General features: G+C 42.4%; 1 protein-coding gene across 1 annotated transcript; it reads left to right on the plus strand.

The window, feature by feature from the left end:
* Positions 1-5,165: 5,165 nt before the first annotated feature.
* On the plus strand, positions 5,166-10,010 carry LOC148103782 (uncharacterized). Its single transcript, XM_087833446.1, has 4 exons — positions 5,166-7,635; positions 8,509-8,626; positions 8,708-8,966; positions 9,086-10,010. Exons 1-3 carry the CDS (start codon positions 5,166-5,168, stop codon positions 8,952-8,954), a joined length of 2,835 nt encoding a protein of 944 aa, XP_087689572.1. The 3' UTR covers positions 8,955-8,966; positions 9,086-10,010.
* The last annotated feature ends 5,089 nt before the right edge of the window (positions 10,011-15,099 follow it).

Consider the following 15,099-nt stretch of genomic DNA (forward strand, 5'->3'; position numbering starts at 1 on the left):
AGCAGCGCTCCACCAGCACTATACACAGTGGAGGTAGAGCACCGCTTTCCCCTCCTGAGATGCCTGACGGTTTGCCAGAATCTCTTTGAGGCAGTCCGAAAGTCTTTTTCCATCGCCTCTCCGAACTCCTCCCACACGCGAGTTATTGCTTCAGCCACTGCCCGAGCTGCATTCCGCTTGGCCTGTCGGTAACTGTCAGCTGTCTCCGAAGTCCCACAGGCTAACAGAGCTCGATAGGACTCCTTCTTCAGCTTGGTGGATTCCCTTCACCTCTGGTTTCCACCATTTGGTTCGGGGGTTACCACCACGACAGGCACCAACCACCTTGCGGCAGCAGCTCACTGCAGCAGCTTCGGCAATTTCAGATGCTGAACATGGTCCATTCGACTCAATGTCTGTTCAATGCTGTTGAAGTTCTGTCGGAGGTGTGTGTTGCAGATCTCACAGACTGGGGCCTCTGCTAGGCATTCCCAGCACACCCTCACTACACGTTTAAGTGCACCGGGTCTTTCCAGTGTCTTCCCCCACCACTTGGTCCAACTCACCAACAGGTGGTGATCAGTTGACAGCTCAGCCCCTCTCTTTACCTGAGTGTCCAGAACATATGGTCACAGGTCTGGTGATACGATTACAAATCGACCTGCGGCCTAGATCGTCCTGGTGCCACGTGCACTTATGGACACTCTTATGTTTGAACAAGGTGTTTGTTATGGCTAGAATGTGATTTGCACAGAAGTCCAATAACAAAACACCGCTTGGGTCAAATCAGGGAGGCCGTTCCTCCCAGTCACGCCCCTACAGGTCTCGCTGTCGTTACCCACGTGAGCATTGAAGTCTCCCAGTAGGACAACAGAGTCTCCAGGTGGAGCACCTTCCAGCACCCCACCCAGGGACTCTAAGAAGGCTGGTTACTCTGAACTGCCACTCTACGCATAAGCACAGATGACAGTCAGGACCTGTTCCCCGACCCTAAGGCACAGGGAACAAACCCTCTCGTCCACCGGGAAGAACCCCAAAGTACAGGCAGTAAGCCGAGGGGATATTAGAATACCCACCCCAGAATCCCGCCTCTCACCAGGGGCAACTCCAGACAGAGACAGGAGACTGATTCCAGAGCCCAAGCCAGGCGTAGAGGTGAGCCCGACTATATCTAGCCGGTACCTCTCAACCTCACGCACTAACTCAGGCTCCTTCCCCACCAGAAAGGTGACATTCTATGTCCCAATTGCCAGTCTTGGTAGCCAGGGATCCGCCGCCCGGCACACAATGCACCCGACCCTTACGGCACCTCCTGCTGGTGGTGGGCCTGAGGGAGGATGGGCCCATGTCCCCTTTTTGGACTGTGCCCGGCCAGGCCCCATGGACTAAGGCTCGGCCACCAGACGCTCACCCTTGGGCACCCTCCCCAGGCTTGGCTCCAGGGCGAGGCCCTGGTAACCCTATCCCGGGCAGGGTAAACTGTTCCCTTGATGTTTTCCTCATAAGGGTCTTCTGAATCGCTCTTTGTCTGGTCCCTCACTCAGGACCAATTTGCCATGGGAGACCCTACCAGGGGGCAAAAGCCCCCAGACAACATAGCACCTGGGATCCCTGGGACACACAAACTCCTCCACCACGATAAGGTAGTGATTCGTAGAGGGGCGAACTGGCCCTCTTCTCTAATTGATTTGAGAAGACATGTATTATTATTGGGAGATATCATGTCAAAATACTGCCCAACTGCTGATATATTTCACCTTTTTGGTAGCTCCATTATGTTCTCCTTGCAAGCTTGTGATGATCTGGAAAATCACATAAGATACAGTTCACGCATAAATCAAATTCCTGCATCTTTTCAGCAACTCCAGTCACAAAATGAGACAGTGATGTCGTTTCAGAGAAATGAGGCCTCGTTTCTCTTTGGTTGTGAAGAACGATACAGGTATCCACTGGGGCTTTATTCAGATACGCCTGCATTGCTCGACACAGGCTTGGGAGCTTCCAGTGTCAGACGTAACATCATTACTTACTACTGACCAATGTTTTTTGTATTTTGAGAGGAGTTTAGCAATAAAGTTTTAGAACTCATCTTTGTGATACGTTTGGGTCTGAAACCTGCTCACCACACAGCCGTACTATGACAGAACTAGCAAAGTGTACCCAACGAAGTGGCCAGTGTGTGTATTTTTCTTGACAAGGCAGTTTGATCATGAATCAAAATGATATAAAATATATTCACTTTTGTCAGACACTACCAGCAGACTGAGCCTAAACTGTGTCTGGTGAAGCTTATGAAACAAGGAAAAACATGGAAGAGGTGTCAAGGAGTGCAGATTTCAGTACAGACTCTCAGTACAGAGAGCAGACTTGAACGCAGATCTCCTTTGCGATGAATTTATTTACAGTGCAAAAAAAAAAAAACAACAGTTCAGTGCCTAATCTTTAGGTATTGGTATCCAAAAGGGCATCAGAAATAATACATGATCTCAACAGTACTAACAGTACTGGCTGGTTTCACCTGAGACACATGAAACACATTATGAATACGCATATTTTGAGGGAGGGTCAAATGCACAGTCACAAGATTGAGGACCTCTTGCACCGGAAAAGGACCGATGAATCTAGGAGCCAGCTTCTTAGACTCCGTCCTCAGTGGTATGTGTTTAGAGGAGAGCCAACCTGTTGGCCAACTTGGTAAACAGGAGTCAGAACACGATGATGGCCCGGCAGTCTCTTGTTCTACTCTGCTGTCCTAAACAATGTTGCCCTAGTAGCCCGCCATGCTTGCCGGCAATGACGCATGTGATGTTGCACTGATGGGACTGCAAACTCACCCTCTGTGATGGAAAGGAGTGGGGCTTGTTATCCCATCGATGCTTCGAAGGGAGACTCCCCTGTGGCCGTCGAGGTGCTAGCGTTGTGGGCATACTCCACCTAGGCCAAATGCTCGCTCTAGGAGGACTGGTTGGAAGAGGCAACACACTGCAACATGGCTTCCAGCTCCTGGTTAGCCCTTTCAGGTTGGCCGTTAGACTGTGGATGAAAACCGGTCTATGATGGTGAGTATGGTGGTATTACCTGCTGACGGCGGCAGTCCAGTAACAATATCCACGGCAATGTGCAACCATGGGCCATGGGAGTGGTTGCTGGTGGCCCAACAGTGGGGAGCTTGGTACCTTGTTTTGAGCACAAATTGGCCAAGGCCGTCACATATTCCTGGACGTCCTTGGCAAGGGAAGGCCACCAAAATAGACGGTGGAGGAATCTAAGTGTGAGATTCCGACCCGGATGGCAGGAGAACTTTGCCGTATGTGCCCAGTGGATCACCTTCCCCCGAACAACCACAGGGACGTACTGTCTGCCCGCCTGGCCTGACCCAGGGTCTGGATCCTGCTGCAGGGCATTTATGACCAGCCTATCGATCTCCCAGGTGACTGTCCCGATGATACAGGAAGCAGGAAGAATGGGTTTGTCCTTTTCCTCTGCATCCTCCATCAGTGAGAATTGACGTGAGAGGGCGTCGGGTTCAGTGTTGCGTGAGCCTGGCCTGTAAGTAATCACAAGGCTGAAACAGGTAAAAAACAAGGCCCACCTGACTTGTCTGGCATTGAGGCGTTTAGCCGCTTGTAGATAGGCAAGGTTCTTGTAATCTGTCCAAACAAGAACTGGGTGCTCGCTCCCCTCCAACCAGTGATGCCATTCCTCTAAAGTTAAGTTTGATAGCAAGCAGCTCTCGATCCCCCACATCACAGTTCCACTCGGCCTGAGACAGACAACATGAGAAGAAGGCACGTGGATGCAATTTACCTTCAAATCGCTGTGAGAGGACCGCCCCCACACCAGAGTCCGAGGCATCCACCTCCACCGCGAATGCTTGATTAAGGTCTGCCTGAAATAGAACAGGTGCAGAGGAAAACAGGCGTTTCAGAAGGTCAAAGGCCTGCTGTGCTGCTGATGACCACAGGAACTGCTGTTTGGGAGAGGTAAGATGAAGTCCCAAAGGACTTAATCCTCAGGACAGGATTCTTCTCAACAAAGAAGAATCCTGCCCTGAGGGGTGACGTGGACAGCCGAATAATGAATCTGTGATGTAATGCTCTATGGCCTTGCGCTCAGGCTTAGAAACTCTGTACAAACGGCTGGTGGGCAGAGATGCGCCAGGGAGAAGATCAATACCGCAGTCATAGGGGCAGTGGGGTGGGAGTGACTGTGCTCGACTCTTACTAAACACTAACCCAATTGCCAACTCACGTGTTATCCTTTCATTGAGGCCGTTCAGGAAAGCTCCTCTAAGTACCTTCTCTTTCCAGCCCGTCTCCTCTACCAGGGTCGAGAACTCCATGGAGAAATCAGCCATACTCCTTCTGCCCCATCATATGTTCTCTCTGAGAACATACGATGGGCAGCTATCTCCGGGCTGGAGCCCTTGTCAAAAACACACCTAAACTTATAATCTGGGTAGGAAACATTAGGATTGGTGCTTAAGACAGCTTGAGCCTACTTCAAAGCCCTACCCGTCAATAACTGAACAATGAGAGCGATCTTGGCACAGTCGGTAGCTATTATTATTCAGCTATTATTATAAATAAAAGGGAAACAACTACCTATTGTGGCTAGATGTGGGTGAACTGTGGGGCTTTGTGGTCAGGACAAACCTATACTTATCCCACTTGGGGGTGTCCACAAGTGCTCAACACCAGGTTTGACCTTTGGGGTTCCTATATGGGTTTTTCATAGAAAACAGTGATTTGCTGGGACAAGACAACTCAGATGCCTTTCTGTAGTTCAGCTGCCTGCCTTTCTTTTAAACTTCATTCTGTGTTATCTATCTTGATAACCACAAGTAAAACTGTGCAGGACAAAATATATGGAGAATCTTAAGTGATATGCATGTCTCTTTGAAATATGTAAGAGTGGGCTCTGGCCTGCAGGTCCCAATTTTGATATACGTGCTGGATTGAGCCACTGACCTATGGATAGGTAGATAAACTCTCAGACTATCACCAGTTCTCACCACTGACTGCACCAGATGTCACATTATTTTATGCCAAGTTGTGGACACTAGGATGTGATCAAAACCTACCTTATATTTTCTTCCTTCTCTGGTCTGCTTCAGGTGTATTGACCAACAGTATGCTCCCACCTACATCTTCCTCAAGAAAGTGAAAACCACTACTGAGATCAACATGCTAGCGACAGAAAGAGTCCTTCTGCTGCTTGTCTCACTTCTGTCTTCTTTGTTTCTTTGTGAACATTCACTTGCTTTTTCGCTAAAAAACTGCACAATCCTCTATTCTGAAAATTCAAACAACGTGTCAGTTACATGTGCAGAGCATCACCTCACTGCTATTCCAGATGACATTCCTGGTAATGCAGTATCGCTCAATCTCAGCTCAAATGGCATTTCAAATATTTCCAGGATGGATTTAGGAGGTTTATCTAAGCTTGAAGCTCTATATGTTAAATATAATTGGATTTTGCAAATTGATGATGGAACTTTTGCAGACTTGGTAGAGTTAAAGGTTCTCGACTTGGGTGAAAATTTACTCACAGCACTGACAAAAAACATGTTTCAGGGTCTTTCCAAATTAGAGACCCTATCTCTGAACAACAACGTTATCTCATTTATTTCCCCTGTGGTCTTTCAGCCCCTGGTCAGCGTACACTCAGTAGATTTGAGCTATAATTATCTGCATCAAATTTCAGATATTGATTACATTGTTAAACTTCCAACTTTACAACATTTGATTATTACTCACAACAACTTTACTTCGTTTCAGTCAGATGACCTCCATGTAAATACCTCAAACCTACTCACTCTAAGTTTGGATTCAGTGAAGAAGTTCAGAATTACAAGAGACATTTTTCCTCATCTGCAGTCTCTGGACTTGCGAGGCTGGTCCAAGGATATTGAGTGGGAAGTGTCAAACAAGACCTTTTTGAGGAGCCTAACAAGACTGCACATGAGTGAAACTTCTCTTAGCTTTGAAGTGTACAGAGCGATTCTGCAGACTGCTTACTCTCTTCAAGAGTTTCAGATGGATAATATACAAAAGTGGATAGATGATGGTCTCATTGATGTTGCCTGCCAAATTCCTTCTCTAAGAACAGTTGATGTGAGAAATAGTGAAATTCACAACATAAAAGAGCACATGCTGCAGTCTTGCTCTAACCTTACTGAGCTCAACTTATCATTTAACAATATAAACAGCATGGCTGATAATGCACTCCAGTCAATGACACAGCTCAGAAGCCTGATATTACAAAATAATGAACTGTCCGAACTGCCAGTGGCCGTCCAAGGACTTACCACATTGGAAGTCTATGACCTGAGCATCAATTACATCAGTGAACTTCACTGTCCTTACGTCTGGAATTTAACAAGTCTAACAATACTCGATCTGAGCCACAATCAAATAACCTATATCTTTGACTGTGTTTTTCAAAATTTAAACAATTTGAAAATCTTAAATCTTGAAAACAACAAGATTGTGTCATTTATAGATACCTTCAAAGATAAATTACAGACATTGGAGTTTTTGAATTTGAGAAATATTGATATCATAAATTTCATTCAAGGAGATTTCAGTAGTTTGTCTTCCCTTCAATACTTGTGTGTAGACTTAGACAAGTGTGACAGTGTTGATGAAGGAGGGTTCGAAGGACTTGATAACCTCCAGATTCTTTATCTGTTAGGTGATAATTATTTTTATGACCATTTCAGTGGACTGTCAAACTTAAGCACTCTGATCTTAAATGTTGTTCAAAGCCAGTCACATAACAGCTCTGAACAAAGGGATAGGCCTTTCTCAGATTTACAAAGATTGAAGAAGCTTCATATCAAGGTTCATAGAGGATATTACGATATTTCAAAAGATGTTCTCAGTGGTCTGACTTCTTTAGAGTACTTAATAACAGAGGCATACTTCATGGGCTCTTTGCACCCAGACACATTTAAATACACAACGCAACTGAAACGTCTGAGGATATCTTACAGCAAGCTTTCAGTTTTAATATCTGACGTGTTCTTGCCAATTCCAAACCTGATGATACTTGACCTCTCCAACAATAAACTCCGGTCTTTGGATTTTCTAGCAGAGGCCAAACTGTCGGCACTCAGATGGCTCGATGTCAGTAACAATGAATTGTTCGTAATTAGTGAAACAGTTATCCAATCCCTTCCAGGCTTGACATATCTGGATCTGTCTGCTAACCTTTTAACATGTGAATGTTCTAATTATGGTCTTATCCAGTGGATTCAAAGCAGCAAACAGACACAGGTTGTTAATGCACATCAGTACACTTGCGCGTTTCCTGTCAGCCAAAGGGGAAACAAATTCCTGGACTTTGGTTTTGACTCCTGTTGGATAGATGCTGCCTTGCTCTGCTTCCTTTTTAGCTCTAATCTTGTTATGCTTACTCTCCTTGCATCCTTCATCTACCACTTCCTGAGGTCACACCTCACCTATGCCTATTACCTCTTCCTGGCCTTTCTCTATGATAATAAGTGGAGGAAGAAAGGTATTCCTCACAGCTACGATGCCTTTGTCTCCTACAATGTTCATGATGAAGCTTGGGTCTACGGAGAGTTGCTTCCAGAGCTGGAGGGTCAACAGGGCTGGAAACTCTGTCTGCACCACAGAGACTTTGAACCAGGTATAGATGATTATCATTAGCCTCTTTTTTTTCTATTTTTCTATTTTTAGATCAATATTTAATGGAGCTACCACACAAACTGCCTCATCTTTCCTTTAAACACTATTGTTGCCACTCTAAACTTGTACTGACAAAGATCAGGGTTTACACCACTGTTTTTTGTTTTGTTTTGTTCAAAATTTTAATACAATATCTTTACACAAATACAAATGGCTGATATGAAGTCAAACAAGAATACAAATCCCACGTGACCCACAAAACAAAGTTTACTGCAAACTGATCTTTAAACCTCTAAAAGTAGGCTTTAGATGTGCTGCTCAACTTTCAAAGCATCCTACATGTAGGAAAATGAAAGATTTACTCTGGAAAATGTACAGTGAAGATTGGTCCAGTTTTTTCCTGAAATCATAAAGTTGGGTTTCACATAAAAGAATATAGAAGTACAAAAACATCTGAATTCCAGAAAATATTGAATTCCAGAAAATATTAAAATTAAAGTCTGAGTCAACCCCAGAAGCTTATTGAATTGTACGTTGCTTGTCCATTACACAAAAAGTCCCACCAAAGGCTGTGACTGGAATTTAGACACTACTTCTCAAAAGTGAGAATACCTTTGAAATGTTTTAACTCATAGAAAAGGCTACATTTTATGTTGTCCAAGGAGCTTGGAAACAATAGACTGCAATGACCTGGATGACTGAGAACCTTCACAGACATACATTTTATGTTATTCACCAGTGCTGTTTTAAGTAGTAAATGTTAAAACTAGAAAAATGCTGAAATGTTGGATGTCTCAGATTTTTGTTTAACGTCTCAGATTTTTGTTTAATGTCTCAGATTTTTGTTTAACGTCTCAGATTTTTGTTTTTACAGGTAAGCCCATTGTCGAAAACATTACAGCAGCCATCTATAGCAGCAGAAAGACTATCTGTGTGATCAGCCAGCATTACCTGCAGAGTGAGTGGTGCTCCAAAGAAATCCAGATGGCCAGGTATGGTTACCAACTGTTTGTCCTTACATGTAATGACATCGCCAGCTTCTACACTGATTAATCTGTGTGTGGTGTCTTTAGCTTCCGTCTGTTCGATGAGCACAAGGATGTGCTGATCATGGTGTTTCTGGAGGACATACCAGCCAAGCAGCTGTCTCCGTACTACCAAATAAGGAGTCTGGTGAAGAGGAGCTCTTACTTGAGCTGGCCACAGGCTGGTCAACACACTGGAGTCTTCTGGCAGAAAATACGACAAGCTCTCTCAAGAGAAGAAAACCCTGCTGAGCACACGTGCCTCCGCACTGGACAGCCCATAGTCATCCACTGAAGTTTACCTGAGGTGGAAAAATCATTGTTTGTTTGGAAAAAGCATATATAATTATTGAAAATGAGAATAAATCAGGGTATGCTTTACAGTGAGACTGAGAAGTTGCTCTTCTTATCCTTTTGTATTCGAAGGAGCTTGGAAAGAAAGCGTCTGGACTTCAAGTTGCTTGAAGATGTTTCACCTCTCATCTGAGAAGCTTCTTAAGTTCTAGGGTCAAATGGTGGAGAGTCACAGATTTAAGCCCTGTGGGAGTGTCCCTCCGAGAGGAACAATGGACCCTCTAATGATCCTCTACCTAATCACACGAGCCAAGGTGTGAAAATGGGTGTTGGTCACAATCAGACAAGGTTTTCGGTGAGCTCATTGTGAAACCTAGCCCCACCCTATCATGTGATTTCCTGAGGTCAGGTGGCCCAGGATATCCTTTGGTATCCATGTCAGATTCACCCCCTTACGTTCAAAATACCAAAATGAAGATTGCAGACATGCTCAACTTGAGGCTTTATAATGGGACTTCTCCAGCTGGTGGATAATGCTGTGCTGGCACCATCCATCTTTCATATACAGTTTATGTAAAGAACAAGCATAGTTGTGTTTAGAGCCAAAGGTGCAAATATAAATATAAAAATGGGGTTAGGGTTGTACATATTTTATATATTGTTATATTTAACTACTAATCAATAAGTCTATCATTAAATACTGCAATAATTAACCTTTTGTTAAAACCAGAGAAAAATCCCAATCAGCCAAATGGTTTTAGGCCACTTTCTCTGGTAAATACAGACATTAAAATTATAAGCCAAGTTCTTGCATCCCATTTAGAAAAAGTAATTCCAGCCCTTATCCATCCTGACCAGACAGGTTTTATTAAAGGCAGACATTCCGCTGTAAATATTTGTAAACTATTCAACTCCATGCAGCTTTCAGAGTATCAGAAAACTCTAATCTTATCAGTCGATGCAGAAAAAGCATTTGACAAAGTCTGCAGGAAATTTCTGTTTGAGTGACTATGAGTTATAGTTATTTCCCATATTCTTGTTATAATTGTGTTATTGCTATCATTGTCATTATTATGATTACTGGTGATGATGGTGAAAAAACTGAGTTAATTTTGCCTTAAGTATTATTCTGATTATTGTAATAATTCTTTCCTCAATTGCATTAATCCTGGACTGAATAGAAATGAATGTACTCACACTCGTATTTTTCTGTAAGTTCCCTAATCTGTCCTCCTCTACTCTGTATGTTGTATATTTCGTGATAATAAGAAAATAGGGAAAAAAGAAACGTTTAAAATTTTAATTGTTAGGAATTAAAATTATACTTCTATTTCAAATGCTAAATGTATTGTTCTTTTTTCTCAGTTTACATTGTTTGTATTTACACGTATGATTAATTTAACAAGTGTTACAAAATAATAACTAGTATGTTTTCCTGTTACTAACATTCATACTAACAACTGTGACACAAATATGTCTTTGGTGTCCTAATGCTTATAGGACTCAGTGTCCTTAATTACATTTAATCTTTGGTTTAATCTTCACAACAGCCCACAGCAAGTTTCCCTAATGCTTTACCTGCCTGTCACCACTAACTGAGGGCTTGAGTGAGAGACAGTACTTTCATCTTAGACACATCAGTCATTTCAATTCATTTTGTTCTTATTTTTCAAAACAGCAAAAGAATAGGAGTAACTAACAGTTTTATATGGTTGTTAATCGTAAATGGCACGCTATGAGTGTTTGTATATAGAGCAACAGGACCGCTGAGTCTTTGATGTTATTTATTTTCTGCTGTGTTTTACTTGCATCTATTTGAAAGAGTGAGTGTAAACACAGCAGAAAATAAATAAAATCAAAGACTCTCAGATTTAATTATTCTGAAAATAAGTTTAGGCCTACCACAAGTTTGTTTTGTACTTACATTACTTATATAATCAAAATAAAATATTTGTTGTTCTGTCACAAGTGCAGTCTCTAATTTAAACAACACATTTGTTTTGCATTCCAACACATGAGCTGGAATGTTGTATTATTTTAAGGATGCTTGTTTCCAGTCCAGGCATTGCTGCCTGAATGACTGTCATGGATCGAGGTGATCCATGTAGGTGCAGAAGAAAGTCTTTAACTTCCCTTAAGTACAGTGGCAGTGGATGTGGGTTGGAGATGCAATGAACTTGAACCTGCAGGCGACCATCTTCACTGACCACACTAACTGTGACGGAGGACTCATCTCTCCTGTTGTCCTGCAAGCAAACAATCATATTTTTGGAACATGAACTGAATTGCTTTCTTAAAAATTTTTTTCTGCATTTGGTATAAAACAGACTCCAATTTAGACAATCTCAGGCTCCCTCCCCACCAGAGAGGTGACATTCAATGTCCCACTTGTCAGTCTAGATAGCCCTGAACATCACTCAACATATAATAATGTCATGAAAGCATCATTTTAAAAAGGGCTGTGCAAACATGGCCAATAACTTTCATTCTAATGATCTGCAAAATGATTTGGGCACAAAACAAATTTTGCTGTTAGAAAACTTGCAGACTTCACTATATACAGTGTAGACCTTCTAAACTGAGTTTGGGGGATGTGATCTTTCAAGAAATGCAGACAAACTGTTGTTTGTTTACTTACATCATGTCTTGTAGAATTAACCAGCAATAGCATAGTGCAGCCATATCTCAAGTCTAATAACAGAAGACAGGAAAAGATCAGTAAAGAAACAACTTCCCCAAACCAAAGCACAAATAAAACAATAAGTAAAACAGGCTGATCTAAAGTATGATTAAAGTTCAGCCTGATTAATATAAATGTCACTGACAGTTGCTAATATATTGGAAAACCAAAATACTAGCTGATGTCTTTCTGTCCAACAGCAGGAGTGCTGGTCCCGAGCCTCAAAGACAGCAAGAAGCAAGCAGAGGGAGAAAAAACAGAACATTTTTCAGAAACTGATTTGATCCTTAATGGCTGTGCAGTCATAATAACTTACAACACAGAAGGTCAATGTAGACCCCATACAGCCGAATTAGACTAACACATATAGTATTAAAAACACCATCTACTACTGTGTCTGAATGTGTAGTATTGGCACATTTTGGGCCTAAAGAGATATGTTTTGAGAAAAAGACCACCTAATTCAAATATAATCATTGCATGCTTGTTAAAAGTTAACTTCCAATATATAAAGCTTCTAAGATCTAACACATGACAGGGTTTATATGTAACATAATGTTTCTTATGATTCAACTGTGTAATTTAACTTAATTCTTTAGAAGAACAAGCTATATTACTTTATTCTCAGTTATAAAGCTAACCTAGATGTTAAGCATTTAACAGGCCACTTATCAGGATTATAGCTTTCACAACAAAACTTGTTTTTAAACACGTTTTAACAAAACAAATATTATTGTTAATATTATTATTTAAAATGTAATTCAACAGAAAAGTTGGTTAAATATAAAATCAGTTTGCTTATGTTGTTAAATAAAGTCTAGATTTGACATTAGATATAGATGTCACAGATGTTCAAAAGCTGCCACAAAGCATTAAAAAAAATAGACGTCTCCGAAAACGTCGGAGCATTTTGCAAATATGCGATGTCTTGATAAATCGAGCTTGAACTGATACTTGAACTTTACACAGCTACATTCTCGCCTGAAAATATCTTAAAAGTTTATTTTGTGACCCAGAAAATGTAATATTTAAAGGTTTTTTAGCCACACTCCTCCACCATTGCCGCGCTTACAAATACGCATAGGCTCCGACAACCGCAGCCGACAAATGTGATCCTCATTTTCCCCAGATTACCCTTTCTGGGTCACCAAATAAACTTTTAAGATATTTTCAGGCGAGAATGTAGCTGTGCAGTGCTCAAATATGTACTTAATTGAACCTTGCTTTGACGTTTTCGGAGAGCTCTGTTATCCACCAGCGCGATAGCTGACCAGGAGGACTAGGCCCAATAGAGCGGGTGAGCACAGCTAACTCCTGGCATGTCGTTTTCAACCCCCCTGCAGTCTTTTGCTACTTAGGTTAAACATGATATATATAGTTAGTTAGTTAGTTAGTTATGGCTATGGATTGAAAATACCCCCCACACCCGACCCCTAACGGTTGCACCTCCCAAAAACTTTTGTCTGGGCTCTTATCTCACTTTTTTATTTCAAACAATCAACAGAAAATTTCACAGACATAGTTTTATGTAAGGTTTTTAAGGCTGTGGTGTTAATTTTTAAGTAACATGAGCCCAGTGGCAGCAGCAACACTAGGCTAACACTAACTAGCTAGCACGATTATAAACCTGGTGCTAAACTAAGAGAAGCCACAAAATCAGTTTGAATAAGAGTAAACATTTACTCACCAAGTCAGTGTATCAGGTAAAGATCCACAGCAATGACAATAATCTCTTGAGCTGACGCTTCTCCAGGTTTGCTCAACATATTCCAGAAAAAATGCTGGCACCATGAACATGCGGACTGAGCCGTGCTACGGAGGAGGACGGTAGTGACGGGGCATTTTCAAACCACATCTTTCATCCTTCCGCACTGAGAAGCAAAACTTCCAGCTTACTTAGCTTTTTTAAGTAAAGAAAACTCAAATAAACTGAGTTTATCAGCATTTTTGCATAAAAAGTACTGGTAACTTATTTAAATCGAGTTCTAATAACAAATTGATAAAAATTGAATTGTGCCTACTTAATATTTTTAATTAAACACAATATTACATTTTACAGTGTGTGCCGCAGCGGTCAGTTGAAGAAACCACGAGTTTCTCTGTGAATTTCCCATTACGTCGTAGCGCACTTGGTGCTTGCTCGGAAGTTTAGGGGGGGTTTTTGCTGTAAAGAGAAGTTTTCTTCCCACACACAACGAACACTAATGTTTTTGTCACTTTTTATGGAATCAAACTCAAAATAAGGTCAGTACTTCCACGCATTAAACGCTGCACGCTCATACTGTCTCCCGCAGTCAATATATGATCCATTGTTTATCTGCACACAGCTGTTGCCACGAATGGCGCACTCGCTTACCATTCTTGCAAAAAAAAAAAAAAAAAGAATCACGGTTTTAGTAACGCAGTGTACTTACGGGAAAGTAACGGTAATCTAATAACCATTTTTGCAATAATAATCCCTTACTTTACTCGTTACTTGAAAAAAGTAATCGTTACTGCCCATCTCTGGTGTTGAGTTTGCGGCCTCCCTGTTTTGTCAAATTCATTAGGTTCAGCTGTGTCTTCCTCCTGTGTGCAGTTTCCTTATTTCCCTCTGTGTGCATTTATAGCATGTCTCCTCTTATGTGTGTTACTGGTCTGTCTGTGTTTCTCCCTAGTTGGTGTTCCCTGTGTAGCCCTGCTCTAAATCCCCTCGCGCTTAAGGTTTGTTAGTGATGGTTCCTTTTTTATTGGTTTTCCCTGTGGAAGTTATCCTTAGTGTCCGTCCATGCTTACTTCGTCTCTGTTTATATCCTTACCTCACTAATAAAGCTAACTCGCATCACAGTCATACCTACATTTTGCGTCCTCTCTCACACTACACGGCTTGCCTCGCTAGCCATGACAGTACGGACCAGTCAAAATGGACCCAGCGACACTCGCCACATCAGAGGAGCTCCAGAAAGACACCATTGATTCTGTGGCAAGACTGATCAACCTGTGGCTAGATCTTTCAGAGGGGGAGTTTCATGGTGCTGTAGCAAGCCGGCTACAGCGACTGATTTCTGGCCTCCCCTGGCTACTTGGTTCACTCCACCCACTCGCACAGGATTTCCTCCTCAACATTCTCCATCTTCACCCCCCAGCTGCTTCCGGTTCCCTCCCCAGCCCGGCAGAGAATGTTCTGCCCGGTTCACCAGAGAAGTTGCGGCCCGGCCCGCTAAATGTGGTGTTGCCCGGCCTGTCGGAGCCGTCTCCAAGGAGGAAGCGGTAGCAGCGCTGCAAGCACGTCACCCCACAGCCGGATCTCGGGACTTCAGAGCAGACGGCTGTTGTGAGTGAAAGGGACACTTGTTCTGTTTTTGCCTTTTCTGAGCCTACATTGAGTGTGAAAAACTGTAGTCACTCTGCTTCTTCCAAGCCTGGAGTTAAAATCACCAGGACTGTTAATTTAAAAACTGAGAATGTTAAGGACTTCTGTTGATCT

This window comes from Neolamprologus brichardi, chromosome 3 (genome assembly GCF_056152115.1).
Source record: "Neolamprologus brichardi isolate AB-2024 chromosome 3, ASM5615211v1, whole genome shotgun sequence".
NCBI lineage: Eukaryota > Metazoa > Chordata > Actinopteri > Cichliformes > Cichlidae > Neolamprologus > Neolamprologus brichardi.

Coding starts and splice junctions, on each gene's coding strand:
- LOC148103782 (XM_087833446.1), top strand. CDS start 5,166: ATGCTAGCGACAGAAAGAGTCCTTCTGCTGCTTGTCTCACTTCTGTCT. Junction 7,636..8,508: donor CCACAGAGACTTTGAACCAG/GTATAGATGATT, acceptor TTGTTTTTACAG/GTAAGCCCATTGTCGAAAAC. Junction 8,627..8,707: donor AAAGAAATCCAGATGGCCAG/GTATGGTTACCA, acceptor TGGTGTCTTTAG/CTTCCGTCTGTTCGATGAGC.